The 18503-nt window shown below is 42.9% G+C and overlaps 1 protein-coding gene across 6 annotated transcripts in view; it reads right to left on the bottom strand.

The window, feature by feature from the left end:
- Nucleotides 1-477: 477 nt before the first annotated feature.
- LOC122928327 (hepatitis A virus cellular receptor 1 homolog) overlaps nucleotides 478-18503 on the bottom strand; it is a 37677-nt gene continuing 19651 nt past the window's right edge. For 4 of the 6 annotated variants that reach the window (XM_044281063.1, XM_044281067.1, XM_044281066.1 and 1 more), the window contains exons 4-7: nucleotides 18092-18168; nucleotides 15808-15919; nucleotides 12128-12164; nucleotides 478-597 (exon numbers count right to left, since the gene is read on the bottom strand). In XM_044281063.1, coding sequence (XP_044136998.1) covers nucleotides 519-597; nucleotides 12128-12164; nucleotides 15808-15919; nucleotides 18092-18168 — 305 coding nt within the window. In that variant the 3' untranslated portion in view covers nucleotides 478-518. The remainder of the gene's footprint in view (nucleotides 598-12127; nucleotides 12165-15807; nucleotides 15920-18091; nucleotides 18169-18503) is intronic. The other 2 variants (XM_044281064.1, XM_044281068.1) reach the window with 2 other exon arrangements.

Below are 18503 nucleotides of genomic sequence, written 5' to 3'. Positions count from 1 at the left end.
TCCCCAAGGGCCAAGCCAAGTAACTGTAAGTTTTCATGTGAAATATGTTTATGTTATACACATATAGCATACACTGTGCCACACAATATACAGTATACCGCTACATTGTGTAGTCTGTTCTATAAGCACCATTGTTTTGTGGCGGCCCCTGAAAGTGCCCCTCCCGAGACCAGGCTCTGGATCCGCCACTGCACAGCTCATGCGTTATTATACTTTGTGATAATGAATATGCCCCTCCCCTTCATTACATTCTCAGAAACAAGCAGAGCATGGATGTCAATAAAATTATGCCCCCCCCCCCCCCCCCCCTGGAAAAATTTCTGCGGACATCCATGTTTTTCACAGCTCCTTTTGAAAATGAAATAATCAGTCTGATTTAGCAATGGCCACATCCTAGTAGCGACCAGCAGAACTGGCAATGTCGTATACGGCTGAAAGGCAGATATCCTATCAGTCATCATTGCATCCACAAATGGGTTAATTTGGGACAATATTTTAATATGACAGATTAATAAAAGTTAATTTATTGTATAAATATTTTGCTCGGTTTGGTCCTGTGTTCTCTCCAGACCCTCCAGGGATAAGACGGCCAGACCCCTGCAAAAGACACATTTCGTTACCTATACGGGTTTTGTACATGATAATTACATAAATCAACAAGTGACCATTACCCTATTAAGTTAAAGGAGTTGCATAGTATTTAAAAAATAAAATAAAACATGGCTACCCCTGTCTTCCAGAAGCAACACCGCTCTTCTCCATAAGCTTTGAAGGCTCTGTTTCTGGAAGATGTTTTATTTCATTATTTTTTTTATTTTTTGCATTTCAATGAAGGAGTCTGCATTAGAGAAAAGTGAATTGATTCAAAACAAATCAGATTAGTTGTGAATGTCACAAAAATTAATTTGCTAAATGAATCCAAAGTTTCCTTTTAGACGACTCACACAAAAACAGTGACAGGGAGGAAGAAGATGGAGGATCGCATGACACTGGGAGGAAGTGATGGGGAGGGCTAGCCCTGATTGGCTCAGAGGCTAACAGACAGCCTGGATGAGCCAATCAGGGTACAGTACACTGGGAGGAAGTGACACCACATGACACTGGGAGGAAGTGATGGGGAGGGCTTGCCCTGATTGGCTCAGAGGCTAACAGACAGCCTGGATGAGCCAATCAGGGTACAGTATGCTCAGAAGGAAGTAACGCCATTCTGTTCCCAGCTAGGTATGTGGGAGGATGTCTTGTGGCAGTGTCTGCCAGACACAAGCCAGAAATCGTGTTGTACTGCAGACACTATAGAGAGAAGATAGGGAGATCTAAATAGGTCGATTTTTTATTTTTTTGTAATCAGGGAAAGCATAGAAAAAATGAAGTAAGTTGTTTCCTAGTTGTTTCTAGTGTTGAGCGCGAATATTCGAATTACGAATTTTTTTCTCGAATATCGCAATTTCGAGATTTCGCGAATATTTAGAATATCGTTCTATATATTCGCGAATTCGAATATTCGTATTTTTTTTTTTATTATAATATTTTTTTTCTTTCCCACTTCTCTAAAGTTGTTCTTACCTGTCCTTTGGATTCCTGGCTTCCTGGCTGCTCCAGTCAGTGGCGTTTTCAACTTACTGCTATATTCCATATTAGCTAAATTACAATCTAATCTATATGTGTATTTTACGAAATTTCGCAAGTTGCGATGCGAGTAATATAACACGAAATAATCGCATGAAGATTTCAATTTAGCACTGCTATATTCCATATTCTAGCCTAATATGGAATATAGCTGTGCTAAGTTGAAATCTTCATGCGATTATTTCGTATTATATTACTCGCATCGCAATTTCGGCTTTTGCTAATGTTCTTAATATTGCTCTAACTTCGTCTTTTAGAATATTACGAATATTCTAAAAGACGAAGTTAGAGCAATATTACGAAATTTCGTAAAATACACATAGATTGTATTTAAGCTAATATACTGCTATAGTATTATTTTTTAATAGTGTACATATTTTACAAAACTTAAGTTCAGAAGAGGCAAAAAAAAAATTAGAGGCAAAAAAAGGGATTATAGCAGTATATTAGCTAAATTACAATCTATATGTGTATTTTACGAAATTTGGTAATATTGCTCTAACTTCGTCTTTTAGAATATTCGTAATATTCTAAGAGACGAAGTTAGAGCAAATCACGAAATTTCGTAAAATACACATATTAGCCTAGCCATAGTCAATTAGCATAGGAACGTTGCCTTATACTATCAAGATAAATAATCGCAATACGCGAAAAAAAATTCGTATATTATTCGCGATAATTGGAATAATTACGAATATTCGATTTCGACGAATATAACACGAATATTCATTCGAATATTCGCGAAATATCGCGAAATCGAATATGGCACCTCCCGCTCATCACTAGTTGTTTCATATAGCAGGAGCTCTACATTACAGAATCCTGTACATACCTGCGGCGGATCCACCGCCAGGGCAGGGGCTTTTTAAAACCAGCATCTAAAATGCCAGTGTTAATAAATGTGCCCCTTGGTCCCAACAGGCCAGTGTTTTTTCCGACAACACCCTGTGTGTTTAAACACCATCTGTCCTCAATAAGGGACAATTTTTGGATGGCTTCTAATATGAAAAAACATAATACATGCGATGCTGCAGTGTGTTTTCTAAACTTGCTGTTTGTGAACACCGTCAAACATGCATTTACCCATAGCTATGTATGTCAGTGACATTATTTGCTATTGCTGTCATTTCGTCAAAGAGCTTAAAAGCGGAATATGGGGGAGGGGGCGTTGAGAAAAAAATAAAGAAGATAACGAAAAGATATAAAAAAATAAATAAAAAAAATCTGTGTCCTAGGAGACCTCAGAGTGTTATATACCAATTTTCAGGCCAATTGGAGCATATTTGTGTAGAATACATTTGGATACAAATCAAATTGTTTTAAAAAATTTGAAGGTTTGGACATATAACGAATTTCAAGAAGTTCACTGATCTCTAGTCTGCATTATTCCTGTTTACCCTTTGGCGCTCTCTTCTGTCAGGTTGTGTTTACTGCAGTCATGTCATTATGTTAGGCTACATCAGGGGCAAACTGGCCATATACCCTACAGGGATATTTCCCAGTAGGCAGATGTCCAGAGGGCTGCCTGAGCACTCCTCGCGGCCTGTGGCCAGGTACATAACAATCTGATGCTCTCAGCATTAATTATTGCTAGGAGCATAAATGATGTATGCACCTGACCAACGGCCGCAGGAGCTGTCCTGAATTTACCTCTGGATAGGTCATCAGTATCAGCCTTCTCCAGCTTTTCCTAGGCCGTGTGACATCACGTTTATCGATCACATTCCCTAGGCACAGCTCAGCCCCATTGAAGAGGGGCCGGGCGGCGATCTCAAGCGCAGCCTCTATACAATGTACAGTACTGTGCTTGGTAAGCAGAGAGAAGGCCACGGTGCTACCGTGAGCGCCAGTTCCTTTCTGGAACAGCTGATCAGCGAGGGTCCAAGTGTTAGACGCCCACCAATTAGATAGTGATGATAGGTCATCAGTATAAAACACTTGGCAAACCCCTTTACTGGTAATGTGGATATTTAAATCTGAAGATAGAGAAAGTGCTGGAGGCTGTAGAAGAGAGGCTGTACTAGCTGATTAGAGAGAATGGAACTGCCTATCCTCCCATGCACACAACCTTGGACAAAATTGCCTAAAACCACCTGTAAAAACCATGCTTGTATTTGAGAATGCCTGTGCAAATCATCTACCTACAGTGGATATAAGTCTACACACCCCTGTTAAAATGTCAGGTTTCTGTGATGTAAAAAAAACGAGACAAAAGATAAATCATTTCAGAACTTGTTCCGCCTTTAATGTGACCTATAAACTGTACAACTCAATTGAAAAACAAACTGAAATCTTTTAGGTAGAGGGAATAAAAAATATAAAAATTAAATAATAGGGTTGCATAAGTATGCACATCCTTAAACTAATACTTTGTTGAAGCACCTTTTGATTTTATTACAGCACTCAGTCTTTTTGGGTATGAGTCTATCAGCATGGCACATTTTGACTTGGCAAGATTTGCCCACTCTTTGCAAAAACACTCCAAATCTGTCAGATTGCGAGGGCATCTCCTGTGCACAGCCCTCTTCAGATCACCCCACAGATTTTCAATCGGATTTAGGTCTGGGCTCTGGCTGGGCCATTACAAAACTTTAATCTTCTTCTGGTGAAGCCATTCCTTTGATGATTTGGATGTATGCTTTGGGTCGTTGTCATGCTGAAATATGAAGTTCCTCTTCATGTTCAGCTTTCTAGCAGAAGCCTGAAGGTTATGTGCCAATATTAACTATTGCACCCAACATATCTTTTGGAATTATGGCCAAAAAGTTCAACCTTGGTTTCATCAGACCATAACACCTTTTCCCACATACTTTTGGGAGACTTCAGATGTGTTTTTGCAAAATGTAGCCTGGCTTGGATGTTTTTCTTCGTAAGAAAAGGCTTTCGTCTTGCCACTTTACCCCATAGCCAAGACATATGAAGAATACGGGAGATTGTTGTTACATGTACCACACAGCCAGTACTTGCCAGATATTCCTGCAGCTCCTTTAATGTTGCTGTAGGCCTCTTGGTAGCCTCCCAGACCAGTTTTCTTCTCATCTTTTCATCAATTTTGGAGGGACGTCCATGGTATATCTAATGCCTTGGAAATTCTTGCTTTTGCTGTGGGATGCGACTAAGAAAATTTCAGGAAAGACCAACTAGAGCAGCTGAACTTTATTTGGGGTTAATCAGAGGCACTTTAAATGATGGCAGGTGTATGCTGACTCCTATTTAACATGATTTTGAATGTGATTGCTTCATTCTGAACACAGCTACATCCCCAGTTATAAGAGGGTGTGCACAATTACGCAACTACATTATTTTAATTTTTTTTGTTTTCTTTCCTCCACCTAAAAGATTTCAGTTTGTTTTTCAATTGAGTTGTACAGTTTATAGGTCACATTAAAAGGTAGAAAAAGTTCTGAAATGGTTTATCTTTGTCTCATCTTTTTACAGCACAGAAACCTGACATTTTAACAGGGGTGTGTAGACTTTTTATATCCACTGTAACTGCCTCAACCCATTGACCTGTTTGAACTAATACTGGCCTCATCATTGTGTGCATCACCTTTATTATCACAGTACCACCTTGCCTTGTACAGCACTGGGACCCCAGCCTTACACCTCAAATGTCTCATCTCCACCAAGCGCACCCCAACTAACAACAGGCAGGAGAACCCCAAAAACCAGGGTGTGTGCTGAAGGGAAGGTGCACCTTTCCTATCACTGCACAGCCCAGGGGAGCATCAGAATGAGTAACAGCTACTACCACCATTCTTGCTTCTATCATTTGTATCCACTTCTGTCCCCTTTACCCGGCTCGCTGCAGCTGTCCCACAACTCTGGGAGGGCTGTGGCATGTCCCGATTTCAAATAATTCTGCGTCCTGAGGACAGCACAATGCCGCCGCCATACATGTATGGCTGAAGTCTTGTCTTTAAACATGGCGCACGCTTGCGCGTGCAACGGGCCCTCATAGCTGCCAGGTTTCTGCTGTATCAAACAGCAGAGACCTGCAACACATGTTTGCGATCAGCCATAAGGCTGATTGCATAAATTTAACCCCTCAGATGCCGTGGTCCAATTTGACCACCGCATCTGAGTGGTCCGGAAGCAGGAGCCACGCGCTCCCACTCCCGTAACAGCATTCCCCAGCAGAGAGCGGGAAACCTCTTGTGCTGCACGAGTGGCAGAATTTTTTTTAAATCCAATAACACCCCATTTGGAATTTTTTTCCTGCTTCCCACTACATTGTATGCAATGGTGCCATTAGAAAGTACAACTTGTTCCTCAAAAAATAAGCTCTCATAAGGCTTTGTGAACGAAAAAATAAAAAAGTTATGACTGTAGGAAGGCGGGTAGTGAAAAACAGAAAATCGCCTGGTTCTCTAAGGGTTAAACTGCAGAGACTTCACTATTGTGAGGGGCACTAAAGGGACAGTACTCTTTTAGGGGGGGGGGCACTAAAGGGACAGTACTCTTCTAAGGGGGGGCACTAAGGGAACAGTACTATCATGAGGTGGCACTAAGGGGGCAACTCTGTTGTACGGGGGGCAGCATTAATGAAAGGAGACCACTATGTGTCATTCTTGGGCCTCATGCACATGGACGTTTTTTTTTGGCGGTCCGCAAAAACGGTTTCCGTTGTTCCGTGATCCGTGTCCGTTTTTTCTTCCGTGGGTCTTCCTTGATTTTTGGAGGATCCACGGACATATAAAATGAAAAAGTCAAGTTTGCCTTTGAAATGATAGGAAAAAACGGACACGGATCACGGACGCGGATGACAATCTTGTGTGCATCCGTGATTTTTCACGGACCCATTGACTTGAATGGGTCCGTGAACCGTTGTCCGTGAAAAAAATAGGACAGGTCCTATTTTTTTCACGGACTGGAAACACGGATCACGGACGCGGATGCCAAACGGTGCATTATCCGATTTTTCTACTGACCCATTGAAAGTCAAAAAAACGGAAAACGGAACAACGGCCGCGGATGCACACAACGGTCATGTGCATGAGGCCTTGCTGTGAGGGGGCACTTAGCATATCTAGTGTATAAGATCACTAAGAGGGCATAACTACTGTGTAGGGGTGCAAATGTGTCTGAGTGGCATTAGGTGTTTATACATAGGCATTGGGTGGAGTTATGGGCGTGTAAAAAATATGCAGTGGTGCGGTATTTTCAAAAGTTGGGAGGTAAACCTTACTGACAAAATGGCAATGACACAAAAAAAACAAAAAGCAACTACATGAAAAACGCATTGCAGTTTTCCAGGTTGGTTTTAAAGGGAACCTGTCACCTAGGAAATGTATATTAAACCGCCAGCAGTGTGAACCGAGAGCAAGGCAGGTGGTATGACTCCGCAACCAGAAAAGAGTGCATACGCAGAAGTCAAGATTAAGAAAATTGCATTTACTATCAATTAATAAAAGCAGGTTAACAATAAAACAGTATGAACAATTCAAGTCAAATACTACAACAATTTCCACCTTTGCTGTGTCCGTGTTCGCGGTGCGGACACTAAGGAATAGCAGTCCCAGGAACTATCCCTAACTGACCCTAACTTTCAAGCGGGTGCGCACCCCCCTTATCCCAGTGGTCCAAGTGGACCTCTTACAGTTTGTGGAAGTGCACGGTGGGGCCCGATGTCGTCCTTTTCCTTTATAACCAGCGCAGGATCCGCAACAAAGAAGTCCTCCTCAGCAGGCCGGAAAACCAGATGGATATAATCCAGAATTTTACAGTGACTGTCCGGTACCGCGACAGCACTGTCAGTCTCTTTACTGTTTGGGGCAATCCACTCAGCCCAATGTCAGCTCCATAGGTTAGCTGCTGCACACAGTCCTTTTTAACTTGGCTTCACTAAATGCACGGTCTCTTTATACTCCATCCGTCTCTAGACTGAAGTTCACACAGCTTGGCTGCACAGGAACGTCCTTTAGTATCTCCACACACGTCTTACACAGCACAGAACTTGCTTTCTATCTAGCCAAGATGGCAGCCGTTATAGTTTCAGTCCCTCTTCCTCATTCTTCCTGCTCACACTCAGGCAGGCTGACATCATAAGGGGCGTGTCACTTCAACACTTAACTGCTGTTTTAAAGAGCCACTATCACATTAATACACTTTCTCTATGGTAAACTCCAATGCAAATTGGTTCTATGCTGCCATCTACTGACCAAACGAATACTGCAGGCATTTACATTTATCTGTATTACTAGAATAGCATTATACATTAAATTTTAACACAGTTTACCAGGATAACGAAACTTAGACACATTACATGACTGTTTCTTACATATTCCCCCCCACTTTAAGATTGGCAGTCCCTGCCAATGACTGAATATCCAGAGGGCTGTACTCTTATATGTAGAGTGGTAATGTACCGTTGTATGGCAGGCCAAATAAACTCGTCCTGCGCATACCGAACAGGGGGAATGCCAGCATTTGGTCTAGTGGTGCGTCTGAGAACCACTGGTATACTCTGGGGTACTGTAGCCATAGGCTGAGAAGGACCAGCAGACTCCGCACCAGAGGGGGCACAGGCTGGGGGCACACTAGTCACAGGTGGAACATCCTCAGGAGCGGGGATTGGCCAACAATCATCCTCATCATCGTAAGCCCATTCCACACCACCAGTCTCGGACTGTGGGAGCTCGTTGACATTATCAGTTCCATCACAATTTTCTTCTTTAGATTGACACAGGCGCAACATATTTCTGTGAAGTACTCGGACACAATCAGTTCCTTCCTTCTGAACTTCGTACACAGGCCCATTTGCATACTTGCGGGCAACTACACGATACGGCACAGCCTCCCTCTGTGCAGTAATGTATTTATTTTCTGTGGTTTTCAGTTCATTTTGCAAATTTGCCACTTCCAGAATACTAAGCTTCGGCTTCTCTCTAAAGTCCAAACTTTCCCTTTCAAGCAGAGAGAGCCTTTCTCGGTTCAGTTCAGCATAATTTGGTAATTTATCTGCAAGTGCCAAATGGGTTTCTTCTTTGATAAAAACCTCCTCTTTGGTACTTCTGTGCTGAAGCTTCAACAATTCGGCTTTGGATTCTTGCTTTAACCCCGAAAGTTCTTCCTTCAGCCTTTTGACTTCAGCACTGAGAACGGAGTTCTCTTCTGTCTTCACATTTAGCTGTTCGACTGTCTGGTTGTAATTTGCTTGTATTAAAGTTACTTCCAGTCTCAAATCACACAGGTTCTGCTCAGCAGACTCCAGACTTTTTGTGCTTTTTCTGCAGTGTCTCTTTGAATGTTCCAAATCTTCTTGCAGCTTTGCTATCGTTTCCTCATAAAATTCGGCCTGCGTTGTGTAATATTTCATCTGTTTCTCTGCCGTAGAAACATTTAGGAGGAGGAGTTTCATCTGGGCTCGGGCTTCTAGTAGATCACTTTGAGAAGAACTACTTTTCTCCTGTAACTGACGGATTTCATCTTCCAATCGTATTAGTCGATTTTCTTGCTCTTTAATCTCCCGTCTGGGTGGCAACGTAACTTTTGTATGCAGAGGGACCGAAATTCGAGCAAGAGGACACTGTGCATCTGAACTTTTCTGTAAGCCACATGTTCGGACCAGCCGCTGGAAGGCCGTTTGAGTAGGCCGATGGCTAGTGGCTTCCCTCCAATAACCATGACCCTTCTTTTCAAAGAGAATCTGATCCAATTCTTTTAACACATTCATCCCCAAGATGACAGGGACCTTTACTTCATGTGACTCCTGTACTACCACAATGCCTTTCTTGCCTAGATCTTGGCCACATAATCTGACATTCATCCAGGCCACTCCCACCACCGGTACTGGTACCTGATTAGCTGCGACCACTCGTATGAATGTATGGGGATCATATTTCACATGTCGCTGAAAATACCGTTCGTAACAGTCTCTACTCAGGGTCGTTACTTGGGAACCCGTGTCAATCATCCCGGTAACCGGAATACCTTCCAATTCTATCTGTATGATGGGACTTGCAGCGATCAGATCCTCTTCAGGGCATTCTCCTCTAATAGTCTCCTCAGTTTCCCCTACTGCCCGCCCTACTGCAGCAGGGGATTTCAGTTTTAACGGCGGTCTCTCATAAGCTTGTCACTGCTCTGGACATCTAGCAGCAATGTGGCCCACGCGTCCACACTCCCAGCAGCGTATTTCTCGTCGCTCTGGCCATCGGTTTGGGCCCCTTCGGTAAGCCCCATCGTTCTCTCCTGAGAGTTGTACTACATTATTGGGACCCCTTCGGTAGGTCCTATCCTCATCCCTCCAGTAGGGTTGTGGGTGATTCTGACCTTCTTGGTGTGAACGGCCCACCCCTTCGTCTCTAGTTTTCTGGAGGCCTGCAATTCTCATAGAATTCTCATTACAATTGGTTTGTAGGTGTTCCATTTGCTCTTGCAATTTCTGCATTACTGTAAGTATCTCTTTAACTGTCCCTTTTTCCACTGTTTCTGGGCCAGAGCTAGCCCCCTGCGACAATGTAACTCCAACTGCGGTCTGAGGCTTCTGAACCATACTATTGGCACGTGAGATGGCCTCCACCTGTACGTCATGAAATTTAGCATCAGTCTCCCATCGTATAAAGTCCTGCATAGCAACAGTCAAGCTGCCATAACGGATCCCCAGAACAAACTGGTCACGGAGTGTCTGATCAGGGTTACAGAAGGCTGGTGAGCCCCCTCTTTCCTTCCCTTGAATATCTCGGAGCAGTTCTTGTAGGGCATTTGCATACTGAGGGAGGCTTTCATTCTCCTTTTGTACCCTCTGAAAGAACCGTGCCTGCAGGGACCCCAGCAATGCGGTTTCTCCATAAATAGTCTCTAGAATCTGGACAACTTGCTCAAATGTCTGTCTTTGTTCAAATGGCCGCAATATCACTGTAGTCTTAGCATCTCCTTGTAATGTCAATATGGCTAGCTCTACTAGTACTTCTGGTGCGGTCTGGTACATGCGCTGTACCATTCGTATCTGCTCTGCCCACACACTCACAGACATATTATTGCCATCAAACTTTGCTAACTGACTCATTACAGCCCCTGCTGGCATTCTTCCTCCAGCACCATCCCTCCTAACGGGTGCGTCGCCGTCCATTCTGGTAGGCGGATCCTGCCGACTACGCCAATTTGTGAACCGAGAGCAAGGCAGGTGGTATGACTCCGCAACCAGAAAATAGTGCGTACGCAGAGGTCAAGATTAAGAAAATTGCATTTACTATCAATTAATAAAAGCAGGTTAACAATAAAACAGTATGAACAATTCAAGTCAAATACTACAACAATTTCCACCTTTGCTGTGTCCGTGTTCGCGGTGCGGACACTAAGGAATAGCAGTCCCAGGAACTATCCCTAACTGACCCTAACTTTTAAGCGGGTGCGCACCCCCCTTATCCCAGTGGTCCAAGTGGACCTCTTACAGTTTGTGGAAGTGCACGGTGGGGCCCGATGTCGTCCTTTTCCTTTATAACCAGCGCAGGATCCGCAACAAAGAAGTCCTCCTCAGCAGGCCGGAAAACCAGGTGGATATAATCCAGAATTTTACAGTGACTGTCCGGTACCTCGACAGCACTGTGAGTCTCTTTACTGTTTGGGGCAATCCACTCAGCCCAATGTCAGCTCCACAGGTTAGCTGCTGCACACAGTCCTTTTTAACTTGGCTTCACTAAATGCACGGTCTCTTTATACTCCATCCGTCTCTAGACTGAAGTTCACACAGCTTGGCTGCACAGGAACGTCCTTTAGTATCTCCACACACGTCTTACACAGCACAGAACTTGCTTTCTATCTAGCCAAGATGGCAGCCGTTATAGTTTCAGTCCCTCTTCCTCATTCTTCCTGCTCACACTCAGGCAGGCTGACATCATAAGGGGCGTGTCACTTCAACACTTATGCTGTTTTAAAGAGCCACTATCACATTAATACACTTTCTCTATGGTAAACTCCAATGCAAATTGGTTCTATGCTGCCATCTACTGACCAAACGAATACTGCAGGCATTTACATTTATCTGTATTACTAGAATAGCATTATACATTAAATTTTAACACAGTTTACCAGAATAACGAAACTTAGACACATTACATGACTGTTTCTTACAGCAGTACCTTATTGCAGCCTGTAGTAGGATTATAAAGGTATCTGTGTCTTTTCTGTGCAATGTGCAAAAGTCTGTAAAAAGACTTTTATTCAACGGCCACGCTATGTGAACGATAGTCTTGAAGTTAAGGGGGCAGCAGCCTTCTCGTCTGAAGTCAAGCGTGTCCCGCCCCCTTTACATCCCCATAGCGTTTAATTGATAGGATGCCCGATTCCTTCACTTCCGGTTGCTTGAGTGTAGTCTTTATAATCCTACTACAGGCTGCAATAAGGTCCTGCTGGCGGCATAATATGCATTTATTAGGTGGCTGGTTCCCTTTAACAACACCTTATTCTCTATATTTGAACATTTCCTCAGAGGGAGGATAGAGCCCTGAGAAATGCAAACTAATTTTCTATCATAAAACAATTTTGTCATATTTATTACTTAGCCGTGTCTTTGTTTTTCCTTTTACGATGTCTGTCTGGAAAAAAAAAGAACAAGGCTGTGGTTTAGTAATGTCCATAGAAAATATTCAATTAATATGTAAGATCTCCCCTCACCGTAAATTAGGAGAATATTAGAAGTCACTGCAACCATAAAAATCCATACATGAGTGCATTTATACTGGTCACATGACTCTGAAGTGACTCCTGATATTATCATTTATCAGCATGTGAGGTGTGTATTATGATGTTCTTCAGCATGTGAGGTGTGTATTATGATGTTCTGCAGCATATGAGATGTGTATTATGATGTTCTTCAGCATGTGAGGTGTGTATTATGATGTTCTTCAGCATGTGAGGTGTGTATTATGATGTTCTGCAGCATATGAGATGTGTATTATGATGTTCTTCAGCATGTGAGGTGTGTATTATGATGTTCTTCAGCATGTGAGATGTGTATTATGATGTTCTGCAGCATGTGAGATGTGTATTATGAGGTTCTTCAGCAGCTGAGATGTGTATTATGATGTTCTGCAGCATGTGAGGTGTGCATTATGAGGTTTTGCAGCAGCTTAGATGTGTATTCGGAGGTTCTGCAGCAGCTGTGGTGTATAGTATGTTGTTCTGCAGCAGCTGAGGTGTATTATGATGGTCTGCAGCAGCTGAAGAGTGTATTATGAAATTCTGCAGCATGTGGGGTGTGTATTATGTTGTTCTGCAGCATTTGGATTCTAGATCATGATGTTCTGCAGCAGATGGGGTGTATATTATGTTGTTCTGCAGCATCTGAAGTCTAGATTATGATGTTCTTCAGCAGCTGAGGTATGTATTAATATTTTCTGCATCGGTTAGATTGTGTATTTTAATGTTATGCAGCACTTAGGGTGTGTAATATGATGTTTTAAAATCGCCTCCTTGGTATAGCTGGGTGACAAACATTTCTGGGGTTTTGAATGGCAAATCTGTAGCATTACAGGGTGATGTACTATTGTAGAAATGGAGAGTCCACAGGGACCAACAGGTGCATAGTAGAAACAGGCAGAAGCCTTTAGTCACTTTTGCTACAGCTCGATTGTGATAGACCAGTTGAAGTACCTCACAAACTCCATCGATGGTCAAGAACTATTCAGAAAGTTGCCATGCAACCATCAAACATACTGTGCACCATGTTCCTGTAACCATCAAGTGTAGTATGTCACCAGGTGCATTCCTGTAACGATCAAGTGTACTGTGCCATCAGGTGTGTTTCTGTAACAGTTGTGTACTGTGCCACCAGGTGTGTTTCTATAACAATTAAGTGTGCCACCAAAAGTGAACCTGTAACCTTCAAGTGTACCGTTCCACCGAGTAGGTTCCTATTACCACCAGATGTGTGAGTATTGCAAGCCCTACAGCAATATAAGTCACAGGAATGTGCAGTTTATGAGTGCATTACAGATCACCTCCTCAATACAATGCACAGGAATGTGCAGTGTGTGAGTATATCATAGCCGACCCACTGTTTTTCCATAGGGAAGCAATGGGAGGCTATTGCGCATGCGTGGCTTCATAGAGATGCTTTGAATCAATGCATTTCTATGAGAATTGTTTAGCGTGAAACGTGCAACATTGGACTAGGAAGCACCTCTAGTGGCCATCTGATGAGTGGCCGTCTGATGAGTGGCCACTAGAGGTGTTCCTTGGCAGTAATGTAAATACTGCCTTTTTTTTCTGAAAAGGCAGTGTTTACATTAAAAAGCTTGCAGAGACATGCTATAGACACCAGAACTACTACGTTTAGCTGTTGTGGTTCTGGTGACTATAGTGTCCCTTAATATAGAGGGGGAAAAAAGAATCAGCACAAAAGTATCAAGTAAAATGGCTGTATCATTATTCTAAAAATTAAAAAAGCACAACTTCTGACACACAAATACATAGTATTTTGCAGATTACCGTACTTTTTATTTATTTATTTTTTTACAATGTGCACATTGTACTGTACTACTAACTCCTCCATCCACGCCTCCCTCCCCCTTCTCCATCTCCCCCTCCCTCCCCCTTCTCCATCCACCCCTCCCTCCCTCTTCTCCATCTCCCCTTCTCTAACCACCCAGCACCATTACTCACATAAAACAAGTAATATATATAATATAGCTTACAGAGAATTACTGTAAATACTTACAGTTCTGAAGACTCCAGCAGGCTCAGGATCAGTGCTCTGGGCAGCTGGGCTCAGGGCTGGAAGTGGGCACTGCTCCGCAGTTCAGGAAGGAGACCGGGGCTCGGCTCACCCTAGCGTTGCAGTGCCTCCGCATGACGTCACAGCGTACACAAAAGGCAGAGGAGGTCGGGAGGAGGAGCAAGCAAGTATCGTATTTTTCGCCCTATAAGACGCACCGGCCCATAAGACGCACCTAGGTTTTAGAGGGGGACAATAAGAAAAAAAATTTTTTTATGACACCTCAGGTCAGTCCACCAATCAGACCCCTAATGTTAATAAGACCCCAATAAGACCTCAGATCAGACCCCCAATCAGACCTCAGATCAGACCCCAATATGAAAGATCCCCATCAGCCCCCATATGCCTCTCATCAGCCCCCATATGCCTCTCATCAGCCCCCATATGCCTCTCTTCAGCCCCCATATGCCTCTCTTCAGCCCCCATATGCCTCTCTTCAGCCTCCATATGCCTCTCTTCAGCCTCCATATGCCTCTCTTCAGCCTCCATATGCCCCTCTTCAGCCCCCATATGCCCCTTTTCAGCCCCCATATGCCCCTTTTCAGCCCCCATATGCCTCTCTTCAGCCCCCATATGCCCCTCTTCAGCCCCCATATGCCTCTCTTCAGCCCCCATATGCCTCTCTTCAGCCCCCAGTAAAATAAAATAAAAACACTTACCTTTCCTGCTCCGGACACTGCCACTCCTCACGGCCCGCGCTCGGTCTTCCTCCTCTTCAGTCTGCTGTGCTGTAAACTGGCGCACACAGCGTTAGGTCACAGCGCGACCTCACATGTGTGCAGCCTTCACAGCGGAGAGCCAAGGACCAGGAAGAGGTGAGTATAGAGCTTCCGCCGCTTCCCGGTCCTCCGGATTATAGATGTCATTGAATTTGTGGGCAGTGGCCAGCGGGGCTCAAGAGGCAGCTGCCCTGGGCGGGCCCCCCAGGAGCTACCCCTTTTTCCCCGCGTTAAAGACGGCCCTGGATAGAGCTGGTTACTGCACCGCTGCACCAGTAACCAGCTCTGTCCACTGCACAGTGTTGTAAATTGTGTGGTTCTACCGACGATATCCAGTGCTGGAGAGTCTCAAACAGCTGATCCCCTGACCATAAGACATTTATGGTTTATCCTGAACATAGGCCATCAATATAATAGGACTAGGCAACCCCTTTAATGTATTTGCCCTTTGTGTGGGCTGTTTCTTTTTAATTTGTATGTGCTTATGTAAGGCGTCTTACCATGATGTCATTAGATCACAATTCCTTTCTTCTGACATCAGTGGGGCCTGATAAGCACCAGATTTTCATATATTTTAGGTTATCATGCAAAATTCCACCATGCATATTACAGTTCTGTGCTGGAAACAAGTGCTGTATTCTCAAATTTTCTGGATTATGAAATGTCAGATTATAGGAATTCAAGTGTATCTATCTGTTTGCGTTATCATGAAAATTTGACAAAAAAACTATTGTAGTAACTTACAACTAAATAACAGCGCAGCCAATGAAAGCAGAACAATGATAAGTATGACAACGGTGGCGATAATATGATGAAGCTTGTTATCCACTGTTATGGTGTCTTCAATTTTGGTATCCTGCACGAAGACAATAATACAACAGAAGTAGTGTACAGAAGAGAAAGTAGCTGTGTGTATTATCATCATAGCAAGATGTAGATGGCAGCTTCTTGTTACAGATGTGTTTTTCACACATTGGGCTTCAAATCCCCTTTTCTTCACATTGTATTAGAAGGAAAACATTCTAGCTGCCTGTCGACTCCACTAGGGGGAGCTCATTGCATATTTATGCAGCTATTATTGAACTCAATGCGAACTGTAAGATTTTGCATGCGGAGAGCTCCCTCTAGTGGTGGCTGCAGGAAAATGCAGTTATAGGAAGCCAGGGCTTCTTCTCAACATGGGCCCCATAGCAGTCATGTGGTCAGCCTCAGCTGGTTTTAGATGTGGTAAAGCACATGGGCAGTCACTGCAGAGATGCTTGATGACTAGTGATGAGCGGCAGGGGCTATATTCGAATTCGCAATATTTCACGAATACTTGGGCGAATATTCGTCAGATATTTGCGGATTTGAGATTATTTTATTGATTGCAAAAAATCGGCAATGTAATATTCGTGTAATGTACGCAAAATACAGGCGTGGGTCACTTTTGCTACATTTTCCAAGCTGCTAGAATTTTCCTGAGACTGGAGAAAATGGTTGGCATGGCAGAACATACAAAATGGCTTTATATGCAGTTAGAGTGCCGTAATATATTCACGATTGCGCTAATTGGCACTAATGATGCGAATATTTTGGCGCAATAAGTGAAACTTCACATTTTAGCAGGTCTGCATATGTATGGACAGCAGAACCTATCACACTACCTAACATCCTGCACTGCAATAGCTACACTATATCAGGATATAATGTACACTGACTATCTCCCAGTAACTATCTGTATTATATATATAAGCTATCTAACTATCTATCTAATGTAGTGTGCAAAGCACAGAGCACAGCAATGACACTGCTGCCTCTCTCAGAACTTTACCAAACTGCAGAAAATGGCTTCTGGGGAGGTTCTTATATAGTAAGGGGGAGGCAACTTTCCTATTGGTTGCTAGGGATGTTGCTAAGCTCAGACAAATACATTGCAGCCTTCTCATTGGCCCACAAGCAAGAAGGGAGGTTACTGATAAAAAAAAATCTAGAATATTTGAATATACAGTATAACACTATATTCTAAATATTTGCGAATTCTCTAAGTGCCGATATTCGCGATTAATATTCGCTATTTGAATATTCGCGCCCAACACTATTGATGACAAGTGGCTATATTGCTTTGATGTATAGGAGAAGCCTGGCCAGGTGAGAGAAGATAGGGCCAGATAGGTGCCGCATTATCAGACCATCTGTATTATTGGACAGTCATAGAAATAAATATGAAATTGCTTCTGGCCTGGAGAAGTCCATCATTATCTACTGAATTATCTGAATTTTGGGACCTTCACGTGACAAATGAAAGTAATTATAATATACACGCTCCAGCAAAACCGAGGAAACTCTTAAAGACTTTTAATTGTGCTGTTTTCATAGGTCATATAAACAAGAAGCAATCGATTAGTTGTGAAATAATCTCCAAAAAATGATAATATGGAATATTTGATAATCCAGAGCATGTTAGGTTACCCTGATGCTGGATTAAAGGAAATTACCTCTTTATGAAAAATTTGTACCTGACTTTCTTTGGTCACTGAGAGGAATAAAAGAAAAGTTGGAACCTCTGTATAGGTGCTGTAATCAGGGATACAGTATCAGGTAAGTATTGGTAAAGGCAGATAATAATTTATTTATGGTCAACGCGTTTCAAGTGTGAACACCCCCCTTCCTCAGGACTATTAGGTAATAGTCCTGAGGAAGGGGGCTGTTCGCCCTTGAAACGCGTTGACCATAAATAAATTATTATTTGCCTTTACCAATACTTACCTGATACTGTATCCCTGATTACAGCACCTATACAGAGGTTCCAACTTTTCTTTTATTCCTCTCATTGACTGCTTCACCCTGACGTCCGCACCCCCGGCATGGGTAGGAACCCAGGCACTTCATATGCTGGTCGGATGATACCATCAAAGTGAAACATAGCTGTTGTGACTCCTCACAATGGCACAGAGGGTAAGTGCAACTATTTTGGATATCACTATTTCAATATCAAAGAGCACCACACATGAGGCGCTGCCTCCCGTCTCTTTCTTCTCTTACATACCTGACTTTCTTGCTTCACAGTGGAGGGAACGGGGTCAGTAGAGGTTGTCTTTGGGGTCACATAAGGAGAGTCAATGCCTGTGGTTAAAGGAAAGCATTGGAAACACAGGAACCAGTTAGAAGAAAATAGAACTATGGGAACATTTCTTTATGAATGTTAAATAGAAACCATAGAGCCCAACTGAGTTCTATTAGGAGAGCTTATTGTTTTTGCAGTAAAAGTTGTGCTTTCTAATGGCATCATTTAATATTTCACACAATTTATTGGGAATCTGGAAAATTAATAATGGGTTAGGATTGGAAAAAACACAATTCCACCATTCTTTTTACAGGTTTTGCATTTACAGCATTCACTGGGCAGTAAAAAAGATCTGGTATCTTTATGGTATCTTTATACATTTATATAGTTTTTG

This window comes from Bufo gargarizans, chromosome 2, assembly GCF_014858855.1.
Source record: "Bufo gargarizans isolate SCDJY-AF-19 chromosome 2, ASM1485885v1, whole genome shotgun sequence".
In the NCBI taxonomy this organism is placed as follows: domain Eukaryota; kingdom Metazoa; phylum Chordata; class Amphibia; order Anura; family Bufonidae; genus Bufo; species Bufo gargarizans.
This window is presented reverse-complemented; position numbering and strand designations above follow the sequence as displayed.